The following is an 18,020-nucleotide window of genomic DNA, read 5'->3' as shown; positions in this document are numbered from 1 at the left end:
TGGGCCGCCCGCGGTTACCCGGCTGCGCGCGCTTCCGGTTCGTGCGCAGCGGGCGCTCGCGTCGTCTCACCGCTGTACCCATTTTCAGCCGTCTCCTTTCCTCTTCCTGTCCTCGTCCCCAAATAAAAATAATACCGAAAACCGTTGCTGCAGGATGGCTTTAGTCTCACGAGCCGCCCCTCGGCGGTCGAAGGCAAGAGCTCTCCGGCGGAGGTCTCGGGGCTGGGCCGGGAGGCGGAGGGGAGGCGGCGTGGCTTTGGCCTCGGCACCTTGGCCGTCGAGCGGACCCGGACACCGGTTAACTCCGCGAGTGAGTCCACAGAGCGCGCTGGGAGCCCCCTGGGTTTCAGACCCCAGCCCGGGCCAGCCGAGGAGGGCGAACAGCCATTATCCTCATGGAGCTTACAGTCTAGTGGGGAGGCAAACAGTGAAATAATCACGTATACACATGTATACAACAGTAATGGAAAAGCGCAGCTGATGGGTGAGGAAGGAGAGTGGGATAGGAGCTCTTGGCACGCCGAGGTCGTCTGTTCCCTTTGGACAAATGGTCAAATCGAAGAAACGTTCTCCTTGGTTTTCTCCTGTATCACAAAACAGCATGCCATTTCACGGCTCCAGCTATGTCGTGGGGGCGTGTAGCTTAATCGCTTTAAAATTATTGTAGGTGGTCAATAACGTCTAGTTGTTTTGTTAGTTTTTGCAGAGCATTGGGCTAAGAATAGTCTTTGAGAGCCCTTACGCTTTTGAGGCTATTTCAACATAGATTTGGCAAGCATCTCTGTCAGACTGGCCTCACGTGTGTTAAGAATTTACTCAGTATTTTTTTATGTTCCCAAAATGCATTTTACCCTGTAAGCTTTGTTGCCAACAAAATACGCAGCTGTATTAAAATGCAGTTTTTTCGATAGACTTTGTAATGTACTGTTATCTCACCGTCTCGATTAGAGTCAATGAAGTTGTAAAGCTGAATGAATGTGTTATGCTGTTTATTTTTTGTAGTTACCTTTTGCTGTTAGGTTTCTGGCGTATCTGTGCAGTACTACTAAACTACCAGTAGGTGGTAGTCCTTTCTGAAAATTCCTTTTTCTCAAGTCATCCTGCTTATTTACAATGAATTTCCAGCTCTATTTTTTACTGATGTTGTCAGAGTATAACCTTTATCTGCTCACTTTTTCTTTTCAGCTATTGTTTGTAAATTGAAGTTAAGATTAATAGTCTTAAAAACTTACTCTACACAGATTAAAACGTGTTTAAAGACTTTTCTGTAAAAATAAAGTAAGGCCCAGGCAGCAGCTATAAACTTAACGAGGACCACCCCAAGCTGGGCAGGATCACAAGGGGTGCTGTGAAGCACAACTTCACAAGCACCATCAATAGGAATGAATATGTGGAGCTGAGAAATAAGACAGGCTGTGGTCTTGCTGACATAAGAGTGAATGCAAGGAAAGGCAGGGCTCTTTTTCTTTTTAATTTTTATTGTGCTGTAAGTGAAAGTTTACAAACCAGGTCAGTCTCTCATGCAAAAATTTACATACACCTTGCTAACTAACTACAAAAAAAGTTTTTTTTTTTTTTTTTTTTAACTCTCCTAATTGCTCTCCCTCTGATGAGATAGCACAGTACTTCCCCCCACTCTCTCTCCTCGTGTACATTTGGGTAGCCTCTGGCCACCTCTGCCTTCTCATCTCCTCTCCAGACAGGAGATGCCAACATAGTCTCATGTGTCGACTTGATCCAAGAAGCTTGTTCTTCACCAGTCTCATTTTCCATCCCCTATTCCAGTCCAATCCCTGTCTGAAGAGCTGGCTTTGGGAATGGTTCTTGCCCTGGGGTAACAGAAGGTCCGGGGTCTGTGGCCTCCGGGGTCCCTCCAGTCCCAGTCTGACCGTTGAGTCTGGTCTTTTTATGAGAATTTGGGGTCTGCATCCCACTGCTCTCCTGCTCCCTCAGGGTTTCTCTGTTGAGTTCCCTGTCAGGGCAGTCATCTGTTGTGGTCAGGTACCATCTAGCTCTTCTGGTCTCGGGCTGATGTAGTCTCTGGTTTATGTGGTCCTTTTTGTCTCTTAGGCTCATAATTATTTTGTGCCTTTGGTGTTCTTCACTCTTCCTTGTTCCAGGTGGGTTGAGACCAATTGATGCATCTTAGATGGCTGCGTTTAAGACCGCAGACGCCACTCTCCAAAGCGGGATGCAGAATGTTTTCTTAATAGATTTTATTATGCCAGTTGACTTGGATGTCCCCTGAAACCATGGTCCTCAAACCCCCGCCCCAGGCAGGGCTCTTTTAAGGAAACTTGCAGAGAAAGTAACATTATATGCTAGGCATTAAATATTTTTTTATATCTCCCAGATATTTCAGAGATACGTGAATTGAAGTTCAAAGAAATTATCATTCACCATGGATCTTATAATAAATTGTGAATGCAAGACTTGAAGCCAGGACTGTTTTAATCCAAAGAAAGACTAATGATATATTTAAAAAGGAAAAAAATGAAAACCACTTTATGTTTGAGGTGATTTTATAACTTCTCTTAACGACTGAAAACAACAGCTTCAATACAGGTGTTAAAAATGAAATTTTTTATGTCGAAAAGGGATAAAAGAAAACACGTAGGCTTGAACTTAAAAATTAAGTCAGCAATGCCAGGGGGCAGGTACCTAATTGCTCTCTCTTTTTTCATGTCTTTGCATGTAACCGTAAGAACCTTAAATTCTACCCAATTTTTTTTACCAGTCTTTTTGTTAGTAGTGCTCTACCCATTTGATATATGTGGTCCCTCATAGTCCCTTTATTCTCGTTCTTACCCAGCCAATATATCCTGCAGTTGATTGTCTAGATCTTTAGAACTTCCTTAGGTATAGTTTTATTTTGCTTTGTTCAACTCTTAATAAAGTACGTAAAACTATATGTACAATTGAAGCCGTGGTGGCACAGTGGTTAAGAGCTCAACTTCTAACCAAAAAGTCGACAGTATGAATCCACCAGCTGCTCCTTGGAAACCCTACAGGGCAGTTCTACTCTGTTCTATAGCGTTGCTATGAGTTGGCATCAACTTGACAGCAACGGGTTTGGTTTGGTAATGGGTATATGTACAATAAGAAACTGTCCCTTAGACGGAAGAGTGCTTTTGTCCATGGACAGGAAGACTAGTATGCTTCTGGAGTGGGATAATGTTTGCAAATTTAATCACAATAATTTGTGTACATATGTGCCATTTGTTAAATTTAAGTCTGTTCACATGGTTCAAAATTTAAAAAATTTGAAAGAATATACAAGGAAAAGTCTCTCTTCAGTCTATACCCCCTAGCTACCAGTTCTCCTCCATGGAGGCAACCAGGTTACGGAGTTTATATACAACTATATTTGCATACTGTATGTATTTTATAGCATTTTCATTTATCATTTTTAAAGAACTTTTAATTAGGTCTCTATACACCCAGAGTAGAGAGTCATGGGGACATAATTAAGCAGAATAAATTGAGCTCAGCACATAGTATGGAAAACTTTTGTTTTATTCCTCCGACAAAGTATGCATGTTAAGAAATATCTTAAGATTTCTTGAAAATGAAGTTAGAAGGCAACTTTTAACTGCTGCTTTTTTTTCCTCCCCTTATAGTTGATTATGGAAGATTCCCACAAGAGTAACACTTCAGAAACAGCACCTCAACCCAGTTCAACAGTTCAGGGAGCTCATATCTCTCATATTACTCAACAGGTAAAGCAGGGGCCAGCCAAAATACTGAGCCAGTAAAGAATATTTTCTTTGCAGATTAATCTGTTGTTTAAGATTTTTAATTACTAATGTTTGAAAAGAGAACTAAGCAAAAAAGACTGTAAAATGTTAACGTGTAAGAAAGGAAGGTGGATTCGATTTAAATATCTTGTCAAGATCCTTGCTTTTATTTTCTTTTATACAGAGTATATTTAGTGTTACTTTAATATGTACATCAACCTCAAAACTTGGAGAAGTAGATTTTATTTTATAAGGTGCATGATTTATTTTGATTTTTATTTTTAGACTGGTTTTGTTGCTACACCAGAAAAATGAAAAATTATTTGACTCAGGGCTCATTCGAAATAGACTAATAGTTTCACAGGTTGAGCCATCTTCAACACATTTATCATGGGTATATGGGAAATATTTTTGCTGAACTGAAAAATAGGTTCTCTTTAGAAAATTAAACAAGATTGACAGGCATGCATATTACAGAACTAATGATATGTTTTTACCCAGCAAATATGTTTAAAAAGGTTTATAAACATGAACTAACATTAGATTTTAAAACATTAAAAAATTTCAGTCAGGACAGCTTTTAAAATGTAAAATTTAGAGTCACATGGCTATCTCTGTTCTTCCATTCTTTTCGTGTAGTCCCTTAGGCAATAAGGAATGCCTTCAAGAGGGTGCACAGGGTGCTTTAGGAAGCTCATTGGTACCTGCTCTCTGTAGACCAGGGTTGAACAGTAGAAGATTCTGTCCTGGAACTGGGTTCCCTAGTGTTAGTGGAGGTGGTAGTAATAGAGGCCAAGTGGTGGCACTTAAATGTTAGAGGCAAAGATGTAAAAGACAGCAAGGCTGGAGTGGTAACCAGGGTGCCTTCACCTGTAAGGACTGTGAGAGCTATTGACCATGGTATTTTTAGGGACAAGAGAGATGGTCAGCTGACCAGGGCTAGTGAGCAGAAGGCTGATGTTAGCTGCCACAATGAAAAATCACAATCCTTTACCCACTATCTAGATCTTAAGCATTTCTTGGGCTCATTACTTGAAGGGCAGACTAAGTCTCCCTAAGGAAGGACTCTGAAATGCTACCACAGGCCTGTATAGTAACCCTAGTCTTTGACCAATGGACCGTATGGCCATTTACTATAGTAAATGTAAACTGGGGAAAGGGGAATACCCAGACCTTGTGAGGACAGTTGGACATAGGGATTGAACTGACAGTGCTCTCAAATCAGTTAAAACACCGTCATGGTCCCCCAGTTACAAAAAAAACCAAACCCAGTGCTGTCGAGTTGATTCCGACTCATAGCGACCCTGTAGGACAGAGTAGAACTGCCCCATAGAGTTTCCAAGGAGCGCCTGGTGGATTCAAACTGCTCACCCTTTGGTTAGCAGCCGTGGCACTTAAACACTACGCCACCAGGGTTACCAGGTCCGCCAGTTAGAGTAGGAGATTTGAAAAATGGTTATCGACCCAAGACAATTTTACAGTAGGCTCAGTGAAACTGTGGACCTATCTTACAGTTATTTACCTAGCCCCTGAGCATAACTGGGATGGATACACTTAGCTCTGGTCGTATAATCACTCCATATACCATAGTCAGGCACTCGTTCTTTTCTGGGGTCCAGGAGCAGACCAGATACGTGTACTTGTTCCAAGAACCTATGGGATTGTGCTTCAGCTCTCTTATTAGGGCTTGCCAGAGGCTATATACTGCATCTTTATCTGTCATAGACAACTGTAGCACCACTGGATCTGCTAAGTCATATCACTTGAGGACCTCTCACCATCATTCTTAGTGACTCACTTGCAGGATTTGTGCTCTTGTTCCTGCAACCCTAGGCTCTGCTGGACTAGAGGTTCCGGTTTCCAGTGGGGGAGCATTTTCACCAGTGAACACAGGAAAGTTTCTATTACCTCTTGGTAACTTTGGGTTCCTCATGCCAGTGGACCAGCAGGACAAAAGGAAACTTACTAATCTGTCAGGGATAATTGACCCTGATTATAATAAGGAGCTGAAGTTGCTGATACATAATGTGGACACCAAAGAGTGTGGTTAGAACTCAGGAGGAGTCACTGTGGTGCCTTTTACTGTTTCTGTGTCTTTCATTTCACTAAAAAAGCAACTATAGCCTAACAAGGCAACAACTCAAATCTCTCAGGGATGAAAGTTTGGGTCACCCTACCTTGTACGCCACCTAGATCAGCTGAAGTGAGGGTAAGGAAAATCTAGAATGGGTGATAGAAGAGGGAGATATGAGTATCAGTTAAAGCCTTGAGCTAACTGTAGCAGTTTGAAAGGACCAAAGCACTGCCTGGACTCTTTCCCCTATGGAAAAAGGGCTTTAAGCCACTGGGAAAAGGTAATAAACTCTGTTTTACATTGTGGCTGGGGGAAGGGAAAAGGAAAACACACTAACCCTGGGAGAAGAGCAGGAAACTCTCCTGGGCTCAGACCATTAGAGTTTTTTTTACTACTGGAAGAAGGCAGGATTAGTGAGAAAGCCCACCCTTGACCCAGGGCTATAAGGCCTGCCTAAGACTGAGACTGGGCCAGGACAACAGAGAACCTCGCTGTCACCTACCACCAGGCTAGCAAGTCAAGCAACAGTGTAGTCTACCCCTGGGGGAAGGGAAAGAATATAGAGAGTCTCTTTGAGGCAGATACATAGAGAGGGCCTAAAGCTGAGAGTGGAGCAGGAACGTTGAGAAAAACCCTGTGTAAACCAGCCCTCATTTTAAGCAGAAGGTAACACTAGAGCAGTTTGAATCTGGTGGTGCACTGAAGGTGATCATAGCAGCAAAACCAAAACCCAGCTGAACTTCTGACTAGATTGGTTGAACATCTCCCAACCCATACACACAAATGGGCTAGTAGAAGAAGATGTGTACCCATTTCTGGACATAAATACTACTTACCCCAGTATCTAATATCTTTCTCATGATATCCATCAGTCAGGCGGAAATTATGAAATATGTACAAAAAAGCAAAAAAAAAAAAACAGCCTACTGTCAACAATCGAAATTACAGAACCAGAGTCAGGATGACTCAGCTGCTGGAATTACCAGATAGTGAATTAAAGATCACAGTGAGTAGTTTGTTAAAGACTCCAGTGGAAAAGGTAGACAGCATGAATGAACAAATGAAAACTTTAGCAGAGGGATAGAAACTATATGGAAGAGTCGTATAGAAATCCTGAAAATAAAAGAATATGGTAACATAGATGCAGTGTAGGTTTGAGCTTACTGGTAGACTTGACCAAGGAAAAAATCCGTGAACTTGAAGATAGTCAATAGAAATTACCCAGACTGAAAACCAAAAGAAAAAGAACTGGAAGAATAAAACAGAACAGAGCATCCAAGAGCTGTGTGACAATGTGTAATGGTTTCACATAGGTCTAATCAAAGCCATGGGACGAGTTGAGATTACTGAGGGGTGAGTATAGCCAGAGACAGCGTCAGTGGATTTAACTCGGGGGCTTTATAACATTTGGAGCTTGGAGAGATGAGGAACTAGCAAAGAAGACTGAGAAAGGGTGATCAGTGAGGTAGGAGGAAAACCAAGAGAGATTGGAATCTTGGAAATCAAGAGTGGTGATGGTCAACTGGTAGATCAAGTAGGATGAGCAGTGGAAATTAACCGTCAGGTAATATGGAGTTCATTGACAACTTTGACAAAAGCTATTTCAGCGGGAGTGAAAGTCTTAATTTGATTTAAGAGAGCGTGGGAGACCAATGGAACAGAATTGAGAATCCAGACATAAATCCATCCACATATGAGCAGTTGATATCTGACAAAGGCCCCAGAACAGTTAAATGGGGACAAGACGGTGAATAGTGCAGGCATAACTGGATATCCATCTGCAAAAAAATGAAACAAGACCCATACCTCACTCCGTGCACAAAAACGAGCTCAAAATGGATCAAAGACCTAAATATGAAATCTAAAATGGTAAACATCATGAAAGAAAAAATAGGGACAACGTTAGGAGCCCTAATACATGGCATAAACAGTATACAAAACATTATTAAGAATGCGGAAGAGAAACTAGATAACTGGGAGCTCCTAAAAATCAAACACCTATTTATGCTCATCCAAAGACTTCACCAAAAGAGTAAAAAGACTACCTACAGACTGGGAAAAAGTTTTTAGCTATGACATTTCAGATCAGCGCCTGATCTCTAAAATCTACATGATACTGCAAAAACTCAACTACAAAAAGACAACCCAATTAAAAAATGGACAAAAAATATGAACAGACCTTCACTAAAGAAGGCATTCAGGAAGCTAACAGATACATGAGGAAATGTTCACGATCATTAGCCATTAGAGAAATGCAGATCAAAAGTACAATGAGATTTCATGTCACTCCAACAAGGTTGGCATTAATCCAAAAAACACAAAATAATGTTGGAGAGGCTGTGGAGAGACTGGAACACTTCTACACTGCTGGTGGGAATGTCAAATGGTACAACCACTTTGGAAATCGATTTGGCACTTCCTTAAAAAGCTAGAAATAGAACTACCGTACAATCCAGCAGTCCCACTCCTTGGAATATATCCTAAGGAAATTAGAGCCTTTACACGAACAGATATATGCATACCCATGCTTATGGCAGCACTGTTTACGATAGCAAAAAGATAGAAGCAACCAAGGTGCCCATGAACAGATGAATGGATAAATAAATTATGGTACATTCACGCAATGGAATACTACGCATCGATAAAGAACAGTGAGGAACCTGTGAAACATTTCATAACATGGAGGAACCTGGAAGGCATTATGCTGAGTGAAATTAGTTGCAAAAGGACAAATATTGTATAAGACCACTATTATAAGAACTTGAGAAATAGTTTAAACTGAGAAGAAAACATTCTTTCATGGTTACGAGAGAGGGGAGGGAGGGAAAGGTGAAGGGAAAGACAGCACACAATACAGGGGAGGTCAGCAACAACTGGACTAAACCAAAAGCAAAGAAGCTTCCTGAATAAACTGAATGCTTTGAAGGCCTGTGTAGCAGGGGCAGGGGTTTGGGGACCATGGTTTCAGGGGGCATGTAAGTCAATTTGGATTGGGTAAGTCAATTGGCATAATAAAATCTATTAAGAAAACATTCTGCGTTCCACTTTGAAGAGAGGCACGTGGGGTCTTAAACGCTAGCAAGCAGCCATCTAAGATGCATCAATTGGTCTCAACCCACCTGGATCAAAGGAGAATGAAGAACACCAAGGACACAAGGTAATTACAAGCCCAAGAGACAGAAAGGGCCACATGAACCAGAGACTACATCATCCTGAGACCAGAAGAACTAGATGGTGCCCGGCTACAACAAGTGACTGCCATGACAGGGAACAGAACAGAGAACCCCTGAGGGAGCAGGAGAGCAGGGGGATGCAAACCCCAAATTCTCATAAAAGGACCAGACTTAATGGTCTGACTGAGACTAGAAGGACCCTGGTGGTCATGGCCCCCAGGCCTTCTGCTGGCCCAGGACAGGAACCATTCCCAAAGCCAACTCTTCAGACATGGATTGGACTGGGCAATGGGTTGGAGAGGGATGCTGATGAGGAGTGAGCTTCTTGGATCAGGCGGACACTTGAGACTATGTTGGCGTCTCCTGCCTGGAGGGGAGATGAGAGGGTGGAGGGGGTTAGATGCTGGTGAAATGGACATGAAAAGAGAGTGGAGGGAAAGGGTAATTGAAGTATGTAGCAAGGTGTATATAAGTTTTTGTGTGAGAGACTGACTTGATTTGTAAACTTTCACTTAAAGTATAATAAAAATTATTAAAAAAAAAAAAAGGCGTGGGAGAAGAGAGGAGAAAATGAGTATACAAACTCATTGATAACAGAATGAATAAGCAGCTTCTTTGAGGAGTTTTGCCGCAAAGGGGAGCTAAGAAATGAAGTTGCTGGAAGGGATGTGGGTCATTAATGTTTTATTATTTTTTTTAAGATGGGTAAGGGATTAACAGTTTGCTTGTATGCCAGTGGGAATGGTGCAGTAGTGGGGGAAATTTGTCGATACGAGAGAGAGGACAGTTACTAGGATGATGTCTTTGAGGAGGGAAGGGATGAGAATTAAGATTACAAGTGGAGAAGTTAGCCTTACATGAGCTCAGGTGGTTGTTAGTTGCTGGCAATTTGCTTCTGACTCATGGCGACCCCATGTGTGCAGAGTAGAACTGTTCCATAGAGTTTTCAAGGCTGTGACCTTTCAGAAACAGATCGCCAGGCCTGTCTTCCAAGGCACCTCTGGGTGAGTTCAACCTGCATACCTTTCGGCTAGTAGTTGAGTGCTTAACCGTTCTTGCCACCCAGGGACTAGCTCATCCATAATAAGAGAGAAGGTAGTTGGGTAGATTGTGGGTGAGATACAAATAGATATTCTCTTATAATAACTTCTTTGTTTTTCAGTGAAGTAAAATGCTTTTTGAGAATGTAGAGAGGAAGGAGAGTATGAACTGGTCTTCTACGAGAGTGGGAGAAGTCAGTGGACTAGGGATATGTAGTGGGATTGCTGGACAGCATTATTGGGTACTGATCGTGAATTTAAAGTGAGACCATTAAGTTTCGTTGTGTGTTTTTCTCCAGCCACATTCAGGTACTTGCATGCAGACTACAGACATGAAGTAGGTCAGCAACCAGGGTTGTGATTTAGTCAAAGGACTATAGTCAAGCAAGAAAAGACAAGGACATTGAGAGTGTATGCGATGCAGTGATTATAATGCCAGACCACGAAATTTAAGCTGTGCCAGGAAGTGAGGACGGAGAATAGATAGTCAGAGAATTGTTGGAGTCCAAGTACTAGAGGAAGTGAGCTAGAAGGATAGTAGGTGATACTCAGAGAGATACTTGAATTTGAGATTATGGATGGGATGTATTTGTTGGTGATGACAGGGTTTAGGTCAGTGATCTCTCAGCTGGGGTGGTATATTCCCTCTTCCCCACTGAGAAGTCTGGAAATATATGTATGTGGGTGGGAGGCAGGTTGGCACTGGCATTTAAGGGGTAGGGACCAGAGGTGCTAAATGTCTTGTATTGAACAGGGTACTCCTGTACATGGAAGAATTGTCCTGCCCCAATGCCTGTTGAGAAGTTCTGTAGGGTAGGCTTGAGAAGGGTAGAATACAAAGCTTTGGAGTTAAAAAAAAAAAAAGTAGGGGGGGTTAAAAAAAAAAAAAAAGGAACCCCGGGCAATAGAAGGATATTGGAAGTTAGCTATTGAAATCACCACAAATTTTATCAGGAGTAGTAGTGGAAAGAATAGAGTGATCTAGGTGCTAAACTCTGAAATGAGGGAACATGCTTCAGATATCGTAAAATGGCTGCAACAAGGATAGTCTGCTGTTACGAGTCTCAAATTTGGGATTTGGGGGAGAGCTTTGAAAGAACAGTGGTCTGGAAGCAGCAACAGGGAACAAAGGAAACACTCCGCCTGTCTGTTGACTCATGATATGAGGGGTGCAGGATAGAGCTGGGGAGGCAGTGTTCCTCAGGGGGGAGAGCTAAGTTTTATGACAAAAGGGTAAAGAGAAGGGTACTCAGTACTTGCTGAACTTCATTTAATTACAAAGATCCACGCAGCCTTGCTTAGTGGAAAGAACAATGAATGTAGTCAGAAGACCTAGTTTAAATCCTGGCTTTGTTACTTACTGACTCTGGGCTATAGACTACTAAGTCATTTAACTTGGACTTGATGTTCATCATCTGGAAATGAAGGGTATTAGACTTGATGATCTCTAGGGTCTTTTTCAGCTCATAACTTTCAGTAATTCTCACATTGTAGAGAAATTTGTGTATTTTAACCATGTGTGCGTGAGAATAACAAAAACCAGTGATGATAGTAGAAACTAACATTTATTGATCGTCTACTGTGTGCCAGGTGCATTTCTAAGCATTTTACATGTTTTAATGGTTTCAAATCTCATATTAACCTATTGGGCTTTTATAATCCCCATTTAAGAGGTCACATAACTAGTTGAGGGTAGAGACATGAATTGTATCTTAGCAGTTGGACTTCTTTTGCAGTTTGGATTTCCCAGGAAGCAGACTGTGAGATGGAGAGTAGCAGGTAGGAGGTTTATTAGGAAGTGCTCTTGTGATCACCATCTGTGGAAGGGAAAGGAAGAGAAGGAAGCAAGATTGGGCAAAGGGAGAAGATGGACTGTGACTCAGTCTCAGTGAAAGTCTCAGCCGACCCCATGGGGAGCTGTGAAGTTGAGATTATTCTTCAGAATTAGGGTCAGGGCCAGGGAGGCCTTTGTATCCCTGAATGAACCAGTCGTTGGATTCTGGCTGCCCCAGCAAGGGGGCAGGTGTGGTGTGTATCTCATCAGCGTAGGCCATTGTGAGGAAGCCTGACAGAGATAACTGCTGGCAGCTGTCTTCCCAGCAGCTGGGGAAATAATGAAAAGGGATCACAGTGTCCACAACTGCTTGGTGGCCTTCTAGCAGAGGATTAGGATAAATGAAGACAGTTGGAGAAATTAAAAAATAGGCTTAGCTCCAAAAACAGATCAGTCATCATCCCATTCATAATTTTGCCATGAGAACTTAATCCGAGCTTTGTCCAATGATAGGCTGAGAATATTTGTGCATATCTGTGCTTTTGATTGTCTTTTCCTACCGGAGATTCTCTATCTAATGTCACTGCCTAGATGCTCTGAGGTTTTGTGTTTTTTTTTTTTTTTTTTTTTTGGTGAAGGAATGTTCCTCCTGTAGAATGATTTAGAAATTTAGGTGAATTTATTTGGATGTTTTCAACATAGATGGCATGGGGGAATTGAAGAGGAATTTTTCATTCACTTAACAGGGTCTTTCACAGAGCAAAAGTTTTTAATTTTGATGAGCTCTAATTTACCAGTTGTTCCTTTTATGGATCATGCTTTTTGGTATCAAGTCTAAAAACTTTCACCTAGTCCTCAATTCTGAAGATTTTCTCCTAAAAGTTTTATAGTTTTACATTTAAGGTCAAGGTTCCTTTTTTTGCCTATGGATATACAATTGCTTCAACACCATTTGTTGAGATGGCTATCGCTCCTCCACTGGATTCCTTTTGCACTTTTGTCAGAAATCATTTGGGCATATTTGTGAGTCTGTTTCTAGGTTCTCTGTTCTGATCCATTGATCTGTGTGTCTATTCCTCTGTCATTACCACACTGTCTCAATTACATGTATCTTAAACTTAACATAGGGACGTGTGATACCTCCCATTTTATTCTTCTTTTTCAAAATTGTTTTGGTTCTTTTAACCAAAACATATAAATTTCTTTTAAGGCCTTTCCATATAAATTTCGGAATAAACTTGTCTGTGTCTACAAAAATGAGTCCTGGTGGCACAGTGGTTAAAGCACTTGGCTGCTAACCAAAAGGTTGGTGGTTCAAACCCACCAGCCACTCTGCATGAGAAAGATGTGGCAGTCTGCTTCTGTAAAGATTTCAGCCTTAGAAACCATATGGGGCAGTTCTGCTGTCCTGTAGGGTTGCTATGAGTCTGAATTGACTGGATACAGTGGGTAAAATGTCAACAAAAAAACCTTGCTGGGATTTTGATAGGAATTACATTAAACCTGTAAATCAATATGGGGAGAATTGACATCTTTACTATGTTTAATGTTCCCATCCATGAATACAGTTAAGTCTCTCCAACTATTTAAGTTTTCTTTGATTTCTTTCACAGCAGCATTTTGTAGTTTCCAGTATACAGATCCTGTACATGTTTTGTAAGATTTATACCTAAATATGTAATTTTGGGGGGAGTAATTGCAAATAGTATTGTGTTGATTTGGGACTTGTTTATTATTAGTATGCAGAAATGCAGTTGATTTTTGTGTATTGATCTTGTGTCTTGCAACCTTGCTGCTCAGTTATTTTCAGGACGATTTTTTTAGGGCAGGAATAGAGTCCTTGGGATTTTCTACATGTACAGTCAAATCTTCTGTAAATAGAGACTTTTTATTTCTTTTTTTCCAATCTGTTTGCCTTGTCTTTCTTTTTGCCTTATTGTGCTTCCTAACACTTGCAGAACTGTGTAGAATAAGAGTGTTGTGAGCCAACATCCTTGTTTTGTTCCCAACCATACAGGGAAAGTATTTCATCTTCTCACTCTTAAGTTGGATATTAACTGTAGGCTTTTTTATAGATGCTGTTTTTAAATTTGAGGAAGTTTCTGTCTATTCCAAGTTTTATTATGAATGGGTGTTAGATTTTTATAATGTTTTTTCTGTATCATATTTTTTTTCTTCTGTATCCACTTTCTTCTGGCATAGTGGTTAAGTGCTACGGCTGCTAACCAAGAGGTTAGCAGTTCGAATCTGCCAGGCGCCCCTTTGAAACTCTATCGGGCAGTTCTACTCTGTCCTATACAGTCGCTATGAGTCAGAATCGACTCGACGGCAGTGGGTTTGGTTTTTTTTTTTTTTTTTTTTTGATCCTCTTTCTTCATCTGTTGATTAAAAAAAAAACATTGCCATCGACTCGGTTCGGACCTCTAGTGACCCTTTAGCACAGAGTAGAACTGTCCCATAAGTTTTCCAAGGAGTGGCTGGTGGATTTGAACTGTCGACCTTTTGGTTAGCAGCCTCGTGCACTGTAGCTCTTAACCACTGCACCACCAGGGCTCCTGTCTGTTGGCGTTGTTGGTTTTAAGTGCCGTTGAGTCAGTTCCGACTCATAGCGACCCTATAGGACAGAGTAGAACTACCCATAGGGTTTCTAAGGAGTGGCTGGTGGATTTGAACTGCTGGCCTTTCAGTTAGCAGCTGAGCTCTTAACCACTGTACCACCAGGACTCGTCCTATCTGTTGATAGGTGAGTTATATTGATTTGATTTTTGAATGTTGAACCAGCCTTGCATACTTGGAATAAAGAATTATGTTTCATTTTTGCTCTACATTGATAGATTTGATTTGCTAACATTTTGTTGAGGATTTTTGCATCTAAATTGGTGAGTGATATCGATCTGTGGTTTTCTTTTTTTGTAACGCCTTATTGTTGTTGCTGTTAGGCGCCATCGTGTTGGTTCCAACTCATGGCGAACCTACGCACAACAGAGCAAAACACTGCCTGGTCCTGCGCCATCCTTACAAGTGTTACTATGCTTGAGCCCATTGTTGCAGCCGCTGTGTCAGTCCATCTCATTGAGGGTCTACCTCTTTTTTGCTGACCCTCTTCTTTACCAAGCATGATGTCCTTCTCCAGGGACTGATCCCTCCTGATAATGTATGCAAAGTATGTGATACATAGTCTCGCCATACTTGCTTCTAAGGAGCATTCTGGTTGTACTTCTTTTGTTCCTTCTTTTGGCGGTCCATGGTATATTCAGTATTCTTGCCAACACTGCAATTCTTTGGTCTTCCTTATTCATTGTCCAGTTTTCACATGCACATGAGGCGATTGAAAATACCATGGCTTGAGTCAGGTGCACCTTAGTCCTCAAGGTGACATCTTTGCTTTTCAGCACTTTAAAGAGGTCTTTTGCAGCTGATTTGCCCAGGGCTATGCATCCTTTGATTTCTTGACTGCTGCTTCCATGGGTGTTGATTATAGATACAAGTAAAATGAAATCCTTGACAACCTCAGTCTTTTCTCCATTTATCATGGTGTTGCTTATTGGTCCAGTTGTGAGAATTTTTGTTTTCTTTATGTTGAGGTGTAATCCATACTAAAGGCTGTGGTCTTTGATCTTCGTCAGTAAGTGTTTCAAGTCCTCTTCACTTTCAGCAAGCAAGGTCGTGTCATCTGCATAACACAGGTTGTTAATGAGTCTTCCTCCAATCTTGATGCCCTATTCTTCTTCATGTAGTCCAACTTCTTGTATTATTTGCTCAGCATACAGATTGAATAGGTATGGTGAAAGGATACAACCCTGACACACACCTTTCCTGACTTTAAACCATGCAGTATCCCCTTGTTGTGTTCAAATGACTGCCTCTTGGTATATGTATGGATTCCTCATGAGCACAATTAAGTGCTCTGGAATTCCCATTCTCTGATGTTATCCATAATTTGTTATGATCCACACAGTCTAATGCCTTTGCATAGTCAATAAAACACAGGTAAACATCTTTCTGGTATTATCTGCTTTCAGCCACTATGCGTTTGACATCAATGATATCCCTGGTTCCGTGTGCTCTCCTGAATCCCACTTGAATTTCTGGCAGTTCCTTGTTGATACACTGTTGCAGCCGCTTTTGAATAATCTTCAGCAAAATTTTGCTTGCGTGTGATATTAATGATACTGTTCCATAATTTCTGTGTTCAGTTGGATCGCCTTTTTTGGGAATAGGCATGAATATGGATCTTTTACAGTTAGTTGGCCAGGAAGCTGTCTTCCAAATTTCTTGGCATGAACAAGTGAGTACCTCCAGCACTGCATCCGTTTGTTGAAACATCTCAATTGATATTCCGTCAATTCCCAGAGCCTTGTTTTTCACCAGTGTCTTCAGTGCAGTTTGGACTTCTTCCTTCAGTACCATTGGTTCCTGATCATATGCCACCTCTCGAAATGATTGAACATCGACCAGTTCTTTTTGGTATAGTGATTCTGTGTATTCTTCCATCTTTTGATGCTTCCTGCATCATTTAATATTTTCCCCATAGAATCCTTCAGTATTACAACTCAAGGCTGAATTTTTTCTTCAGTTCTTTCAGGTTGAGAAATGTTAAGCGTGTTCTTCCCGTTTGGTTTTCTATCTCCAGGTCTTTGCATATATCATCGTAACATTCTACTTTATCTTGTGAAGCCACCTTTTGAAATCTTCTGTTCAGCTCTTTTATCATTTTTCCCTTTTGCTTTAGTTACTCGGCGTTCAAGAGCAAGTTTCAGAGTCTCTTCTGACATCCATTTAGGTTTTTTCTTTCTCTCCTGTCTTTTTAATGACCTCTTGCTTTCTTCATATATGTTGTCCTTGATGTCATTCCACAACTCATCTGGCCTTCGATCATTAGTGTTCAACACGTCAAATTTATTCTTGAGATGGTCTCTAAACTCAGGTGGGATATACTCAAGAGCAAACTTTGGCTCTCCTTGACTTGTTCTAATTTTCTTCACTTTCAGCTTCAACTTGCATATGAGTGAATAATTGATGGTCTGGTCCGCAGTCAGCCCTTGGCCTTGTTCTGACTGACGATATTGAGCGTTTCCATCATCTCTTTCCACAGATGTAGTCGATTTGATTCACGTGTATTCCACCTGGCAAGGTCCACTTGTATAGTAGCCACTTACGTTGGTGAAAAAAGGTATTTGCAATGACGAAATCAACTGGTCTTGGAAAATTCCATCATTCCATCTCTGGCATTGTTTCTATCACCAAGGCCGTATTTTCCAACTACTCTTTGTTGCCAACTTTTGTATTCCAATCACCAGTCATTATCAGTGCGTCCCAATTGCACGTTCGATCAATTTCAGACTCCAGAAGTTGGTAAAAATCTTCAATTTCTTCATCTTTGGCCTTAGTGGTTGGTGAGAAAATTCGAATAATAGTGGTTTTAACTGGACGTCCTTGTAAAAACCAAAAAAGCAAACCTAGTGCCGTCGAGTCGATGTCTTTGTAGGCATATGGATATTATCCTGTCACTGACAGCATTGTACTTCAGGATAGATCTTGAAATGTTCTTTTTGATGATGAATGCAATGCCATTCCTCTTCAAGTTGTTGTTGCTGGCATAGTAGACCATATGATTATCTGATTCAGAATGACTGATACCAGTCCGTTTCAGCTCATTAATGCCTAGGATATTGATCTATATGCTTTCCATTTCATCTTTGACAATTTCCAGCTTTTGTAGATCCATACTTCATACATTCCAGTTTTGCAGCTGTTCCTTCTCATTTTGAGTCATGCTACATCAGCAAATGAAGGACCCGAAAGCTTGACTCCATCCATGTCATTAAGAGCGACTCTACTTTGAGGAGGCAGTTCTTCCCCGGTTGTATTTTCGGTGCCTGCCAACCTGAGAGGCTCATCTTTCTACACTGTATCAGACAGTGTTCCACTGTTATTCATAAGGTCTTCACTGGCTAATTCTTTTCAGAAGTAGACTGCTGTGGTCCTTCTTTCTAGTCTCTCTTAGTCTGGAAGCTCAGCTAAAACCTGTCCACCATGGGTGACCCTGAGCTATTTGAATACCAGTGGCATAACTTCCAGTATCACAGCAACACAGAAGCCCCTGCAGTACAACATACTGACAGAGACGTCATAGAGGTAGGATTTACAACACCTAGGAAAATCACACCAGATGACAAAATGGTGGACAGTCACACAATACTGGGAATCATGGCCTAAGCA

At 41.3% G+C, this 18,020-nt stretch overlaps 2 protein-coding genes across 5 annotated transcripts in view; both read left to right on the top strand.

Moving 5' to 3' along the window:
- The window catches only part of DIP2B (disco interacting protein 2 homolog B), a 267,785-nt gene that overhangs the window by 234,870 nt on the left and 14,895 nt on the right, over positions 1-18,020 (top strand). Inside the window, exon 39 of the transcript XR_010321855.1 lies at positions 3,621-3,719. The gene's annotated coding sequence lies outside the window, so the exon portion shown is untranslated. The remainder of the gene's footprint in view (positions 1-3,620; positions 3,720-18,020) is intronic.
- Positions 30-18,020, top strand: part of ATF1 (activating transcription factor 1) — a 74,689-nt gene continuing 56,698 nt past the window's right edge. Inside the window, exons 1-2 of one of the 4 annotated variants that reach the window (XM_064284239.1) lie at positions 30-193; positions 3,621-3,719. In XM_064284239.1, coding sequence (XP_064140309.1) covers positions 155-193; positions 3,621-3,719 — 138 coding nt within the window. In that variant the 5' untranslated portion in view covers positions 30-154. The remainder of the gene's footprint in view (positions 194-3,620; positions 3,720-18,020) is intronic. The other 3 variants (XM_023556272.2, XM_023556261.2, XM_023556255.2) reach the window with 3 other exon arrangements.

This window comes from Loxodonta africana, chromosome 4 (genome assembly GCF_030014295.1).
Source record: "Loxodonta africana isolate mLoxAfr1 chromosome 4, mLoxAfr1.hap2, whole genome shotgun sequence".
Lineage (NCBI taxonomy): Eukaryota > Metazoa > Chordata > Mammalia > Proboscidea > Elephantidae > Loxodonta > Loxodonta africana.
The sequence above is the reverse complement of the archived record's forward strand: the minus strand, read 5'-3'. Positions and strand labels throughout refer to the sequence as shown.